Source organism: Mus caroli, chromosome 3, assembly GCF_900094665.2.
Source record: "Mus caroli chromosome 3, CAROLI_EIJ_v1.1, whole genome shotgun sequence".
NCBI lineage: Eukaryota > Metazoa > Chordata > Mammalia > Rodentia > Muridae > Mus > Mus caroli.
In genome coordinates, this window is record NC_034572.1 from 60,916,759 (window position 1) to 60,931,968 (window position 15,210).

Genomic DNA, 15,210 nt, shown 5'->3' on the forward strand with positions numbered 1-15,210 from the left:
TTTTGGGCTAATATCCACTTATCAGTGAATACATATTGTGTGAGTTCTTTTGTGATTGTGTTACTTCACTCAAGATGATGCCCTCCAGGTCCATCCACTCAAAAGTCTTTCTAATAAGAACCAAGGACAGAGCTCAGTGCTACTATGATCATTGGAAAGGTGGGGCTGAGAGTGGGAATGTCCAGCATCCTGGAAGGGAGAACTAGACAGATCTTCTGTATATAAATTCTGCACAAATCTGTATTAGGATTAACCACCCATGCATGAACCAGACTCAGTGAGCAGCTTACTGAAGAGGATACATGAATAAAGCAGGATCTAGTCCCCCATTTAAGACAGAATTTGAATTCTAAGGCAACCACATTAGTTACCTGCTTAGGAAAAAATTCATCATTCCTGAAGAATATAACAAAATTCAGAACCTGTACAACATAATAGGCACATTCTATATGTTGACTTTATCTGACTCATTTCTATATAAAAGACTTATTCTGAAGTTATTAGGGATTACCTCATACAAATATTAGCATTTATGAGAAAAAAATTTAAGGCAGTTATAATTTTGCCCCATATGTGAAGGAAAATATAATTATAATGAATAAAAATATATGACATCTCAACAAAGAAAGTGAAATTTTATATGTAACTTGTCTATCTCTAATGTGTGTAAATATGTTGTTTATATATTATATATCAAATAGAAATTCTAGAGATGAAAATTACATCTGAAAGAAAAAGATTGATTGGGTAAGCTTAGTAGCAGAATGGAGATGGCAGAACAGTCATTAAACTTGCATAAATACAAAGAGAGAACAAAGTGTAGAACCAAATACAGACTTGGCAGAAATTGATGGTTTTCCTTGAAATCATTTTAAACAATGTTATTTTAGGAACGTGTCTGTTGTAGGCAGAATAATGGTTTCTGTAAAGATAACCATATTCCCAGAACCTGGGAATATGTTTTCCTGCTGGTCAGAAGTTCTCATTAGCTTCTGTGCCCTTTTTCAGCTGCCCTGTAGTTTAAGACCCTTTTCTTGTAATGTGTATTAGACATCTATTGCTGCAGTAGCTTATAGAATCTTAAAGTATTATATCACATCTTCTGTTGATCAAGAAGCTTCATTAAGTAGTTCTAAGTCAAGTCTCAGAAGGTTACAGTCTATTGAACTGTGAGGTTACCACAATTATTGTCTAAATGAGCATCCGTTTTCAAGTTCATTCACGTGGCTGTTGACTGATTTAGAAAAAGATGTTTCTAAGGTCCTTCTTGTTAACTTCTCCCCAAACTGTACCAGCTATTGTTCATGAGAGACCACCTAAGAAAAAACTCAGTCTTTAAAATACATAACTTTGAATGTAACATCCTGTTATTCCTTTATATTCAACTTATTAAAAAACAGGTCCAGAAGTCTAGCTCATGTTCAAGGACAGAAGAGGTTACATGATAGCATGAACACCAGGAATTTGGCACCACCGAATACCATTTGAGTAGTTGTCTATCACACATATTTAAATAATTGCTTAGTACACCAGTATCAAATTTATACTACTAACATAATTAAGTTTTAACAAGAGATGAAAGAAAAGACAACAAAATTGCTGTAAGTAGACTGTACTGTACAAGGTCATAATCTGTAGTAAAAACAGGCCTGGGCTGGGAAGTATGGCATAGTTGGTAGCATGCTTGCATGAAGCCCTGGATTGATGCCCAGAACCAAATAAAATTAGGCACAGTGGTAGATGCCCACAATCCTGACACTGAATGTAGAGATAGGGGGTTCAGAAGTTCAAGGCCATTCTCAGCTACATAGTGATTTCAAGGCCAGACTCTGCAGCATAACACCCTATCTCAAAAACAAAACAAAACAAAACAAAACAAAGATAAAAAAGACCTCAACCTGAAAAACAACAAAGACTTAGAGCTGTGTGGTTGATATTTTACATGAACGGGCAAGACTAAGGGTTGGTTTTTAAAAATAATTTTACACACACACACACTTAACAATCAGCAACAAAAAAAAACCATGTTTTTAAATGGATAGGATGTATTTGCACACTCATTTTGATCACTTAAAAACATGACAAGTAGAAAATCACAATGATAGGATATTACTGCTCAAATAATTTAAATTGAAAAAACCACTGAATAGTTGTAGCAGCCTTATTTATAAAGACAAAAACCTAGGAATAGTTTTGTATATGTATATGCTAGATTGAGTTAATATTTGGTGAGTAGAACAGCAGGGATAAATTATAAAAAGCATTATTCTGCTACATAATAAACTAGATGTGAAAGATGACATACTATATAATTCTATTATATGAGAGTCTGAGAAAGACAAACAATACTGATAAAGTCTGTGATGATTAATCTGGATTGACAACTTGACTTGAGAAGCGCCTAGGTTAGTAAAGCACACCTCTGGATGTTTATGAGACGTTTCTGGAGAGGATTAACTGAGGTGAAAGTCTCACTGTGAGTACAGTTCGCACTATCCAAATAGGCTGGAGGCCCAGACTGAGTGCAAGAGACAAAGAAGAGGGCTCTTGATGTGGGTGTTCTCCTTGCTTCCTCACTACTTTGAAAATGAGCAGTTTTCCTGCATTTGCCCTTCTCTGCCACAATAGACTGAAACCTCTGAAATTATGAGGAAAGTGAACCGTTCTTAAGTTCTTTCTGTGAGGTATTCCATCCTGACGATGAAAACCTAACATAAAAGCCTAGTCATGGGAAGTAGAATTGGGGGAGATAATTTTCTACAAAGGCTCAAACAGAATGTTGGGGGTGTTATATTGGTGGACAACAAGCAGGCTAATCTTTGGGAGAATAAACCAGAAGAAGCTAGATATAGCTATAAAAAGCTATAAACAAGGTGTGTTTGCCAAAATGTTTCTAGTTTTAATAGTAAAGTTTAATAGAATATTTAACAGAACAGAACAAGAGAAATCTAGAGTATATCCTAGAAGGATTGGCTCAGTTTTGGGAACTGTCTCCTTCCATTGAAGGAAAGTGCCAATGATATTACTCAGGAATGTGACTTGCATCTGGGAGCCCAAGAAGGAACACTTAAGGACTGGAAACAGCAAGCAGGCAAGAAACCGTGTTCAGACTACTCCCATCGAGCTCTCTCCCATCGGCTTCTATTTCTGCTCTATATAATGCCCAGTGCAGGCTTAACTGTTAACATTTTCTCTTTTCTATTTTCTTCTCTCTGTTCTTTATTTCTTTTTCCTTCTATTATGTTTTTTAATGAATTCCAAGAGAATACAAACAGCTGAATGAAATGAGGTTAATATGAGATTTGAAGATGGAATTCAGTAAAGAGAAATTGAGAAGGAAATTAATTTGAATGCTGGAGATGAAATATCCATTAAATCAAATAAAAAGCTCAGTGAAAATCTTCATCAATAGAATGGATCAAGGGGAGAACAGAATGGTGGAGCTTTAAAACAAGGTGGATGAAGTAGGAAAATTCAGTTATGAAGAAAAATTATTAAGAAAATACAAAGAAAATATACAAGAATATAAAATCTAGGGACACTGTGGAAAAGATCAAATCTATGAATTGTGAATGCAGAAGAGTTTCATGTTTTCAATAAAATCATAACAGAAAATTCCCCAAATCTAGGAAAAGAAGTGTTTATCCAGGAACTGGAGATATTTAGGTTTTTCAACTCAATGAAACCAGAAAAACTCCTCATACCAAGTAGTTAAAAATTAAATATGGAAAGCAAAGAAAGTATACTAAAGTTATGAGAATAACACGAGTCATATATAAAGACAGGCTTATCAGAGTAAAAATAGATTTCTCAGGAGAAACTCTAAAAACCAGGCAAGCTTGGAATGTGTATTTCAAGCTCTGGAAGATTTCAGTCCAGGTAATTATAGCTAGCAAAACTATCTGTCATAGTAGAAAGAGAAAGAAAGGCTTTCCATAATACAAGGGATTGATAATCACTAAGGCAGCTCTTTAGACACTTGAGTCATTCAGACTGAGGAGAAAGATAAATATGTACAAGTCTACAGGAAATGGTAGCTGTGCTGAAACAATAGTTAAGCAAATTAGCAATAAGAAAATACTAAGCCTGACAAAACTTAACAAATCTATGCCTATCAGTATTAATGGTTTTAAGTCTCTAATTAAAAGATCAACATAAGCTTTCTATTTGTTGTCTTCAAAGATAGCCACAAACCAAGGGTAAAAGGATGGGAAAAATGCTTCAAGGATGGCTAGGAAGCAAGCAGATATCTTTGTTCTTGTGTAACAAAATAGACTTTAAGGAAGCAATCAATGACGAGAATATTCCCATTCTAGACGCACACATACACACACACACAACTTTAAGAAAAACCCAACACTGTAAAACTTCATTTCAATACCTGTGGGAAAACTATGCTAATTAAAGTCAAAGTCCACCATGACCAGATAGCCTCTGAGCTCAGTACAAAAAATGGGAGATTCCTTTGTTAGCAGGATTTCTACTCCTCTGACCTTGTCTGGGGGATTCTAAGCCCCTACACTCGCCTCTACCTAATGAATGTCATATAACACTAATTAGTTTATAGAATTAATTTCCAGACTTCTGACAAAACCTGTTTGGCCAGCCCCTGAGATTCCTGAAATGGTTCCCCATGCTAATGAGATATGCCAGGTACCCTAACCCCCAGTCAAAGACCTTTGCCCATCTCAGATGTTCCTGCCCTCAGCCTCCTTAAACTTCATAAGCCTTCAACCACCCTAAGTAAAGTTGATCTGCCTACTGGCAAGCTGTCCCAGTGTGGTCATTCACCTTACATACTCACAGGGCTTCCAATGTCTCTGGTCCCACTTGCCTCATGGACTGTATTGGTGGACACTGCAGGAGATACAGGAGAACAACAAATATCTCACACCAATAGGTTATCTCAACAGAAAGTAGAGAACATCTGAGTTATATGACCTCATAGACCAAGAAACGCTAACATATCCACAGAATATATATTTCGCAGAAACCCATGGAACCTTTCCTAAATAGATTTTATAATAGGACAGGAATCAAGTGCTAGAAAATATAGGGAATTGGAACAATTGTTTTATCTCTGGCAACAAAGGAATAGAAATAGAGATCAAGAGAAAGAAAAACTATAGTACATATACAAACTCAGGGAGATTGAACAAAGGACTGTTGAAAGATGAATGGATCATTGAAGAAGTAAAGAAGAGAATGTTAAGAATCCTATCACTAGGCGGTGGTGGCTTATGCCTTTAATCAATGAAAGATTGAGTTCTTATAAAAAGATAAGTAAACTTTAAAAAGATAAACAAGATCAACAAACCCTCAGCCAAATTAACCAAAGAAAACAGAAGACACACTAATAATGGAATTAGTGATGAAAAGAGATACATTACAACAGATAACAATGAAATTCCAAAGAATGTTAGATTGTACCTTAAAGAATTTTTTTCCACTAAATTAGAAAAGTCACATAAAAATGGATTAATTTCTTGATGCATATGACCCACTAAAGTTAAATTAATATGAGATAAATAATTTAAGCAGATCTATAACAACTACCAAAATAAAGTAGTAATTTAAAAAAAAATCTTCAAACTAAAAGCAGTGCAAGCCCAGGTGAATTGGATCCAGAAGTAACACTAGTACAACTAACACTAGTACTTCTCAAGCTAGCTCGTAGAATAAAGACAGAAAGAATACTGTCAAACCTTCTTCTACAAGACCAGATAAAGACACAAGATCAACAAACCCTCAGCCAAATTAACCAAAGAAAACAGAAGACACTAATAGTGAAATTAGTGATGAAAAGAGAGGCATTACAACAGTTAACAATGGAATTCCAAAGATTGTTAGATTGTACCTTAAAGAATTTATTTAGATATTATTCTTTAAGAACAGAGAATATGTCAGTCGCTATGGTGAGCATAGACACAAAAATTAACATGAACATATTTGCAAGCTGAATTTCAAGAACACTTCACAAAGATCATCATATTCATATTGGCATCATTCCTAAGATACAAAGGTAGGTCAGACTAATGCAAACCAATAAGTAGATCACATAAAGGGACTGAAGGAAAGAGTCTGCATGGTCACTGCAGTACATACAGTAAAAGCTTTTGAGAAAAGACAACATCTGTTTATGATAAAAGTCCCAAAGAGACTAGGAATGGAAGAAATATGTATCAGCATAATAAAGGCTATATATAAGAAACATGTTAGCCAACATCAGAGAAAAACTCAAACCATTTCCACTAAGATCAGGAATGAGACAAAAATATACCCTTCTTCTACTCCTACCCAATACAGTTTGTGAAGTATTAAATAAGACAAAGCGTATAAATGGATAGAAGTAGGAAAGGGAGAAGTCAAACTAGCCTAAGTTGATGTTCAATGATCCTTTAAGAAAAGACCATAAAACCAGAAAACTCTTAGATCTGGTAAACACTTTCAGCAATTTGGACAGCAAACTAACATATAAAAGTCAGAAGTTTAAATATATATATAAACAAGAAACATACAGAAAAAGAAACTAGGAGAACAATCGTGTTCACAATTATCTAAAGAATCACTTTGGAGTAAAGCTCAGAAAGGAATGACGTTTACACTGAAAACCTCAAAACAGGAAAGGAGGAAACTGAAGCAGGCGTTAGAAGACCTCCCATGTGAACATCTGGCTGAGTTAATACTGTGAACATGGCTATATTACCAGGGGCAATCTACAGAGTTAGTATAGTCTACTTTAAAATTCTAATGACACAGCCAGCCATAGTGGCACAGGCCTTTAATCGCAGGACTCGGGAGGCAGAGGCGGGTAGATCTCTGAGTTCCAGGACAACCAGATCTACACAGAAAAAACTGGTCTGAAAGAAATAATAATAATAATTAGCCTTATAAAGATTATCTGTGGCTTTGGCTTTGACTATACAGATATAATCTATACTTTTATGGTGTTCATAAACATAAATATGGTTCTCAATGCTTGTATTTCAATGGTCTACTCTCAGGAAAGTTAAAAATAGTGTTCTCTTTTGTTAAGAGAGAAAGTGTGTGTGTGCGTGCAGTAGTGCAGGAGTCTGTATGTAGAAGATAGAAGATACAGTGAGAAGCAGGTATAGTGAGGAGAAGTATAAGTCTTCTGGGGGTACTGGGAGCCGAACCCCAGTCCGCTAGAACTTCTTAACTGCTGAGCTATTTCTCCAGCCCCAACAAGTACGATTACTTTAGGAGAATTCTTTCCGAATTTATTTGTGCACACTCACTTTTAAAAGACAACTTTTTAGGTTCTTTGGTGCCCATATTTAGCATGGAGTATTCTTTATTAATCCTATAGAATTATGTTGTATACTTCCCAAAATGGATTCCTGGTAGAAGTGTTTTTGTAACGTTTTTACAGTTATAGAATTATGTTGTAGACTTCTCAGAGTAGTCTTACCTGATACAAATGTTTTTCTGACTTTTTTCATCTTAAATTACTTATGATATGGTCATTTATATTTACCATATTTTTACATGAAATAAAAATATATTTCATTAGTATAATAAATATATATAGTAGATAGCAAATAGGATAAGATTTCATTTATATTTATAGTTGTAATTATAAATACTAGATCTTTTATTAAATAGTCTCTTCTTCTAAATTGTAATATTTTGTCTTCTTAACAATTATATTATTTCCTGAGTTTCTTCATAGTATTTATATGCCAGGGTTTTCTTTAAATTATAACATTTAATTTTCCATTCATCTGTATTCTCAACAGTGATTCTTTTCTTGCACACCGAGAAAGTATGCGCAACATGATGAGAAGTTTCTCTGAACCTCTTGGAAGAGACTTGCTCAGTATCTCTGATGGTAGAGGAAGAACCCATAATCGTCGAGAACGTGATGATGGCGACGATTCCTTAACTGTAAGTAATTTTAAAGACAGCTAGCAAGAAAGTTCTATTAAAACGTGACACAAATGTTATAAGTTACATACTGATGGTGTGTAACTAATACTTCTATCATGGAAATAGTATATGAAAGGGGAGGCATTTTCCAAAACTAAAACCTGGAACAATAGATTGTTATTGGTATAGACTTGCACTGTGCTCTTAAAACGTTTAGGATCATAAGGTTATACAACTACAAGCCATATTAAGCCATTGTTTCTTACATATTTCTTCTCTGATAACTTCCTTCCTTCCATGTGCTAAACTAAAACCAACAAAGACTCCTGGTACCACATACTTCCTAGGTTTAAATACTAAAAAATCTAGTATGGTGTTTTATCATTATTGGACCACTCTCGACCTTCAAAACTTGGATTAATCTTCATTTCAGAAGACTTGTGCCTTAGTGAGGGTTTTCCTGCTGTTAAGAGACATCATCACTAGGGTAATTCTTATAAAGGAAAATATTTAACTGGGGCTGTCTTACAGTTTCAGAGGTTTAGTCCATTATCATCATGGCAGGAGGCATGGCAGTGTATGCAGGCAGACATGGTGCTAGAGAAGGAGCTGAGGTTCTATATACTGAAAGGCAGCTAGAAAGAGACTCTGCCTGACTCTGCCTTCCTCAGACTAAGGAGAGACTCTCCCTCTTCTACCCTGAGTTGAGCTTAAGCATAGGACCTCAAAGCCCAACACTCCCCCAGCCCCCAAAGTGAACCATTTTGTCCAACAAGGCTATACCTTCTAATAGTACCACTCCGTAGGCCAAATATAGTCAAACGACCACATTCCACTACCTGGCCCCCAGGCTTGTTCAAACACTTAAGTCTATGGGGGCCACATCATGCAAAATACATTTAGTCCATCTTCAAAAGTTCCATAGTCTATAGCAGTCTCAAAAATGTTAAAAGTCCAAAGTTCAGTCTCTTCTGAGATTCATGTAATCACTTAACTTCACTTAAAATCAAAATCAAAAAACAGATCACATACTTCCAACATCACAGGATATACATTACATTTTCAAAATGTCATAGTGGGGAAATACTGGAACAAAGCAAGACCAAAAACCAGCTAAGCAAACTCCAGACTCTGCATCTCCATGTCTGATGTCAAAGAGCTCTTCAGATCTCTAACTCCTTTCAGGTTTGTTGACTACAATACACTTCTTTCCCTTTTGCTGCTTCTACTCTCTGCAGCTTTCCTCAACAGGTATCCCATGACTCTGGCATCTGTAATATCTTGGGGTCTCCAGAGCAACTTCAACTTTACAGCTTCTTGTTCCAGTGTCTGCAATTCACACATGATCTTTTGAGCTCCTCCAAAGGTTTTGGGTGGTTTCTCTAGGTCTGTTGTCTGTAGCACTCTAGGCTCTGGTTAACTCTACTCCACTGCTGCTGCTGTTCTTGGTGGTCATTCCATGGTACTGACATCTCTAATACTCTGGGGTCTTCCACTGCAAGTAGGCTTCACTAAAAGCCTGCAGCTGAGGCTGTATCCTCACTAATGGCCTTTCCTAGCCTCACACAGTACTAAGCCTCACCTGCTCTTCATAACCTTCAAAACTAGTACCACCTTAGTAGTTCTTATACATTTCCAAGTCCAGCTGCAGCATGAGATACAACCTTTGCTATCTCTAGAACACATCTTCTTTGTGCTCTCAGAAAACACTTCCCTCAAGATTTTACCTCAGTCATGTTGGTCTCTTCTTAATCACCGCTAATTTCTTAACTCAGCTAACCAGCATTAGTTGTTCAATAGGCCCTTCTATTCTCGACTCTAAAACCAGGGCCACATGACCAAAGCTGCCAAGTTCTGCTGCTTGCTGAGGATGGAACATGGCCCGCCCCTTATTATATTATTACATCATCACCAGCTTTCTGATTTCCAACTCTATCACTGATTATGCTTGGCTATCTGTAGACTGACCTTAAACTCAGAGATCCTTATGCCTCTGTCTCCTGAATGCTGGGATTAAAGGTGTGGACCTAATTTTTCTCTACTTAGAACTTTCTCTGTACCAGGCTGGCCCTGAACTCAGACATATGCTTGTCTCTGTTTCCTGGGATTAAAGGTATGTTCCAGTACCTAAATATGCCTGAACCTAACCTTTTCATGGCCACTGTGTCTCCAGATCTGGATAAAAGGCATGTGTCTTCCAACCTTAAGATCTGGATCACAGGTGTGCCCTCCAGTTCTGCAGTTCATTCCATATTAAAAGTCCAAAGGAAAACAATAAGCAGGTAACAATAACCAGGTAATAGTAACTCTTAACATGATATAACTATCCCTTGCTCAACTGCAAAAACATAAACAATTAGCTTAGTTAGGTGGGATCTTGCCCCAAAGTCACCACTTCCTTAATTTCCTTTAATATCCTTGAACACAGAATTTAGCTCCATTTTACTTCCCAGTGCCCCTTCTTTACTTGAACCTTTTAAGCTTGCTACACTTGATCAAAACACTCTTCATGAGAGTAAACTATAGTCTATGTTGGGCTTTTCTGAGATTTCCTTTGTCAATGCAATTAATTTGAATCTCTTCACCTTAGCATCAGGTAGACTCTTCAGACAAAGCCAGAAAAACAGCCACATTCTTCACCAAACCTAAGGATGATCTCCAGGCAACATATGAAATTTCCTCATCTCTGAAACCCCTTGAGTCAGGGCCCCAGAGTTCAAATCCCCCTCAGCACCAAATGATTTTCAATATTTATAATTAATGTGCTCTTACCTTGTCAATTTTTTTCTGATGTTAATTTTCAACTTTTAAATTTTTTTAACTTTTAAGAAAATGAATTAAACTAAAAGTTATATGTATTTAATATGTATGCAACATTAATTTATAGTATTATAGTTATATCACTTATAAATGACATTATTTACTAATGTAAAGTAAAGTAACTTCTATATTCCCACTAAGATGGCCACACTTAAAATATTCCACTGCTCTCTAAATTCAGGTTCCAAAATCTACATTCCTCCAATCAAAACCATGGTCAGGCCTATCACAGCAATATCCCATTCCTGGGTAACAACTTCTGAATTAGGGTTTCATTGCTGTGAATGGGCACCATGACCAAGGCAACTATTATTATAAAGGACAACATTTAATTGGGGCTGGAGGTTCAGTCCATTATCATCGTGGTGGGAAGCTGGTACACTTCTACATCTTGATCCTAAGGCAGCTAGGAGAAGACTCTATGCCCACCTACACAGTGATATGCTTCCTCCAACAAGGCCACACTTTCTAATAGTGCCACTCCCTGGGTCAAACAGTTTCAAACCACAACTTCTATAACTGCCTATTCTCAGGATGGGAGAACATTCAATAAAAGAATGTAAAAACATTCAGTAAAAGAAAAAGTGACGTTTACATATGTGTGGTAACTATTTTGGGTTACACCTCTCTTATTTTTTATCCTCAGGAATGGCAATTATAGAATAGTAAGTCCATAGGCATTCCTATTAAAGTGGATCTTGGCAATTCAAATATAGTTAGAATTCAGTAAACATGTCGACCAGTTCAAAGAATTCTACATGACTCTAGAAAAATATTTTCATATTTTCTAAGCAATAAACTTAAAGAAAACATAGTTTGGATCATCATAAAACCTGGTAAATAAAATACATATGCCATTTCAAATAAGAGTAATCATACTTAAGTTACTTTACATTAGTAAATAATATCATTTATAAGTGCTATAATACTATAAATTAATGTTGCATACATATTATATACATATAACTTTTAGTTTAATTCATTTTCTTAAAAGTTAAAAAAATTTAAAAGTTGAAAATTAACATCAGAAAAAATTTGACAAGGTAAGAGCACATTAATTATAAATATTGAAAATCATTTGAGAATTAAAATACTTTTTGTATCATATTTTTGTAACTATAGCAAGCATGTATCTCTTTGAATTTATATACATAAATAAGCTACTTATAGCTTTCATGAAGTAAGCAAGAAAAGACAATCTTACTACCTTAACTGTTAGCATATAAATGAGACTTGTGTATAATTCAGCTGGAAATATATTGAAGATGTTTATACAAATCAGCATTAAGTTTATTGGTCACCTATTGGAGCAGAAATAAATGTCACTTTCACAGACACTTTTACTGAAAGCACTAAATGTTTAACAGAAACTGGAATGAAAAATATGTAGCCAAATAAAGAGATAACGCTTTGTGAAACTGTAGTTGGCAAGATTAATTATTTTGAGGTATTTGCATATAAATATTCAAATTATATTTGTCTTGCCAAAATTCCTTTAAATCAAGAGGAAGACACATAGGAGAAATGTGCTTGCATAAATGTCATGATGAAATTTCAAAGTCACTAGGAAGGTAATTCTGAAAAGAAAGTCTAAGACCAACGTTTAAATTTAAATATAAAATTATTGGTTCCTTATTTTCCCATATAATTGGGCTGATACAACAAAATACTTTAGGCTGAATAGCTTTTAAACATTGGACATTTATTTCTCACAGTTTTGGTAGGCTGTTAATTCCATGTGTGTGTGTGGTGGGGGGCGGGGGTGCTTTCCTTCTCTGGTGACTGAGGGCTTGTGTTTTGGTCCTTACCTTGTGGCTCTGTCCTCAGGTACAGAACAGGCTCACATATCTACTGAATACTTGAAATATAGTACTCAACCAAAGCAAAATTGGGCAAATGGGATGGCATCAAATGAAAATATCTGTACGGTAATAATTATAAAAGTATGTATATTTAGAACAGAAACATGTTGGATGCACCAATACAATTGTATTTCTATTTCTTGTAAGCTTCAGGCAATCCACTTGACTCCACCTCTCACAGGTGTTTCCTTCTCCAAATGCCCATTCCTGAGGGTGAATCTATTTCCCTTTTCTTGATCCTGGAACTCCCCACCCCTCCTCTAACTACCAAGACCATGGGCCTACATGTTTCAAACATACACCCCTCCCCCAGAAAAGGTTTTCTTTCCCTAAACTACTGTCTTCTAACAACCAGGTGTTCTCAGAACCTGCATCCAGAAATGCTCCAAACAATTACCCACAGGTACTCCAGTTTCCCACACTACAGACAGACACTTCTACTGGGCCTGCACTTTCCTAGCTGCAGATGGGCCCACAGAACTGAACAGCAGTGAAACAACCTTCCTTGACTTGGGCAATATTCCAGCTTATTGTCCACACCAATGTCAATTTTTTGCACCCCATTGTCAATAAGAAGTAGTCATGAACAATTACGGTGTCCTTTATTCATTTATAATAATAAAAAAAAAGGTTGAATATTCTCAGCAGAGAGAGCCCAGAGGGTCCTGAACCCTAATAGGCTAGCTGGTGATGGGTTCTCATGAAGTTCTAAGAAATGTATCCAGCACAGAAGGATAGAGGGACAGAAGTGGTCCCCATGTGGCCGGGAAAGTCCCGGGCCATCTAGATGGGAACTCAACTTCTCTTGAGTTTTGGCACCATCTGATAGGTTATTTCTCCACTGGTGAAATGAGCCAATTCAAGCCACATTATATTATATTAAAGGCAGGTTTATTGGGACACTGCTTTCAGGCGAGTTCACTGGCCCCAAGGATTGAGGCCAGGGGAATCACCTTGGGGAGATGGGAAGGGAGGGGAGAGAGAGAAAAGGCGATCACAGCAGAGAGAGAGAAAAGAGAAGAGAGAGAGAGAGAGAGAGAGAGAGAGAGAGAGAGAGAGAGAGAGAGAGAGCAAAATGTATGGATTATATAGGAAAGAGCTCTGAGGAAAGGGCAGCCCAGCCCCAGAGCTGAAAAGGTCAGAGTTGGGGACAGGGTATGCCAAATATGGACTGAGAGATGCTGGGAGAACCTGGAGGCCAGGACTGCTTTGATATGTAAAATATGAGCCTCAGTCACTTAACTCAGTCCCTGGGCTAAAACTAAACAATATCTACTTATTTGGAAATGATAATAATGTAATTAAATATTTTTGTTTTAATTGGTTATGGAAGGAGTAGTGGATCTTTTAAAAAATTGTAATGGCAACAGAAAATACTTTAATCCTAGTCATTATCCTTTGTTTTAATCAGTTAGGAAATGTTTGTCTTGGTCTAGACAAAAGACTTTTTCTTTCAATTTCCTTATTAAAATAGTCATATATATATATATATATGTATATATATATATTTTTTTTTTTTTTGGTTTTTTGAGACAGGGTTTCTCTGTGTAGTTCTGGCTGTCCTGGAACTCACTCTGTAGACCAGGCTGGCCTCGAACTCAGAAATCCACCTGCCTCTGCCTCCCAAGTGCTGGGATTAAAGGCGTGCGCCACCATGCCGGCAGTCATATTTTTAATAATACTTAGGCTTCTTTATTTTTCAGCCAGTCGAATGCTACAGTGAGTAATAAGCAGATAATTTTTAATGTACACATTGAGTATTTTTTATTAAAAAGTTCTGTAACAATGGTACTTCTGAGCTACAATGAATTTTTATATTTTAGCTATGCCCATATAATAAATGCAGCCAAAATTTATTGCATTTTTTTTTTTAGGCAACAAGTTTTTCTCTTGTGCCTTTTGGAAGGTTTGGTGGAATGGTTTGTATCGATAAAATTACTTTAGCTATATTTTTTAACAGATACTCTCCCTAACTCAAGCAGAGTGAGTCTGCACGCATCTCACTAACTTCCATAATGGCTTTTAAGCTTTGTACTAGAAATCTGTTACCTGTGCCTGAATGCTCAGACATGGGTTTTCTAAACTAACGGCCAGAGTTGTTAGGGTTGCCACTGACAAGCCAAGCTTGCCCATTGATCTTCAGTGGGCCATTAAACAGACAAGGAATAGTGAAAGCTGAAAAGAAGAGATGTATTTGATGTCACCACATTGGGAAGAACTGAGAGATCCATGGACCTTTGCAACTCCATCTTCAGGGTCTGTTTGTGGGATTTTGATGGAAATAGAGGGAAGATGGATTTATAAGAAGTCCTAGTCAATATGTGGTCTCATCAACTCCAGTCCCTCCTGCCAAGTAATCTGACAATTTGTCATAATTATGTGATTTTTTTTTCTGGGAGATAGGTTCCTCCACTGGTCAGTACCAGGCATCAGCCTTTTTTATTTTCTCACCATGAAATTCCTGAGGAAAATCCAATCTCTTGATGATTAATCAGTAACTAAAGAGAGACACAAATATCTCTTTTTTAAGACTTTTTTCATTTCTATCAAGATGATTACAGTAGAAACAACAATTACTTTTCCTTAATATCTCTTAATATCAATGGTCTCAACTCCCCGATAAAAAGACATAGACTAA

General features: G+C 36.3%; 1 protein-coding gene across 3 annotated transcripts in view; it reads left to right on the plus strand.

Moving 5' to 3' along the window:
* Mlf1 (myeloid leukemia factor 1) overlaps nt 1-15,210 on the plus strand; it is a 26,529-nt gene that overhangs the window by 3,319 nt on the left and 8,000 nt on the right. For 2 of the 3 annotated variants that reach the window (XM_021158484.1, XM_021158485.1), the window contains exon 2: nt 7,761-7,908. In XM_021158484.1, coding sequence (XP_021014143.1) covers nt 7,761-7,908 — 148 coding nt within the window. Of the gene's footprint in view, nt 1-7,760; nt 7,909-14,446; nt 14,492-15,210 lie in introns of all 3 variants that reach the window. The other variant, XM_029475670.1, reaches the window with a different exon arrangement.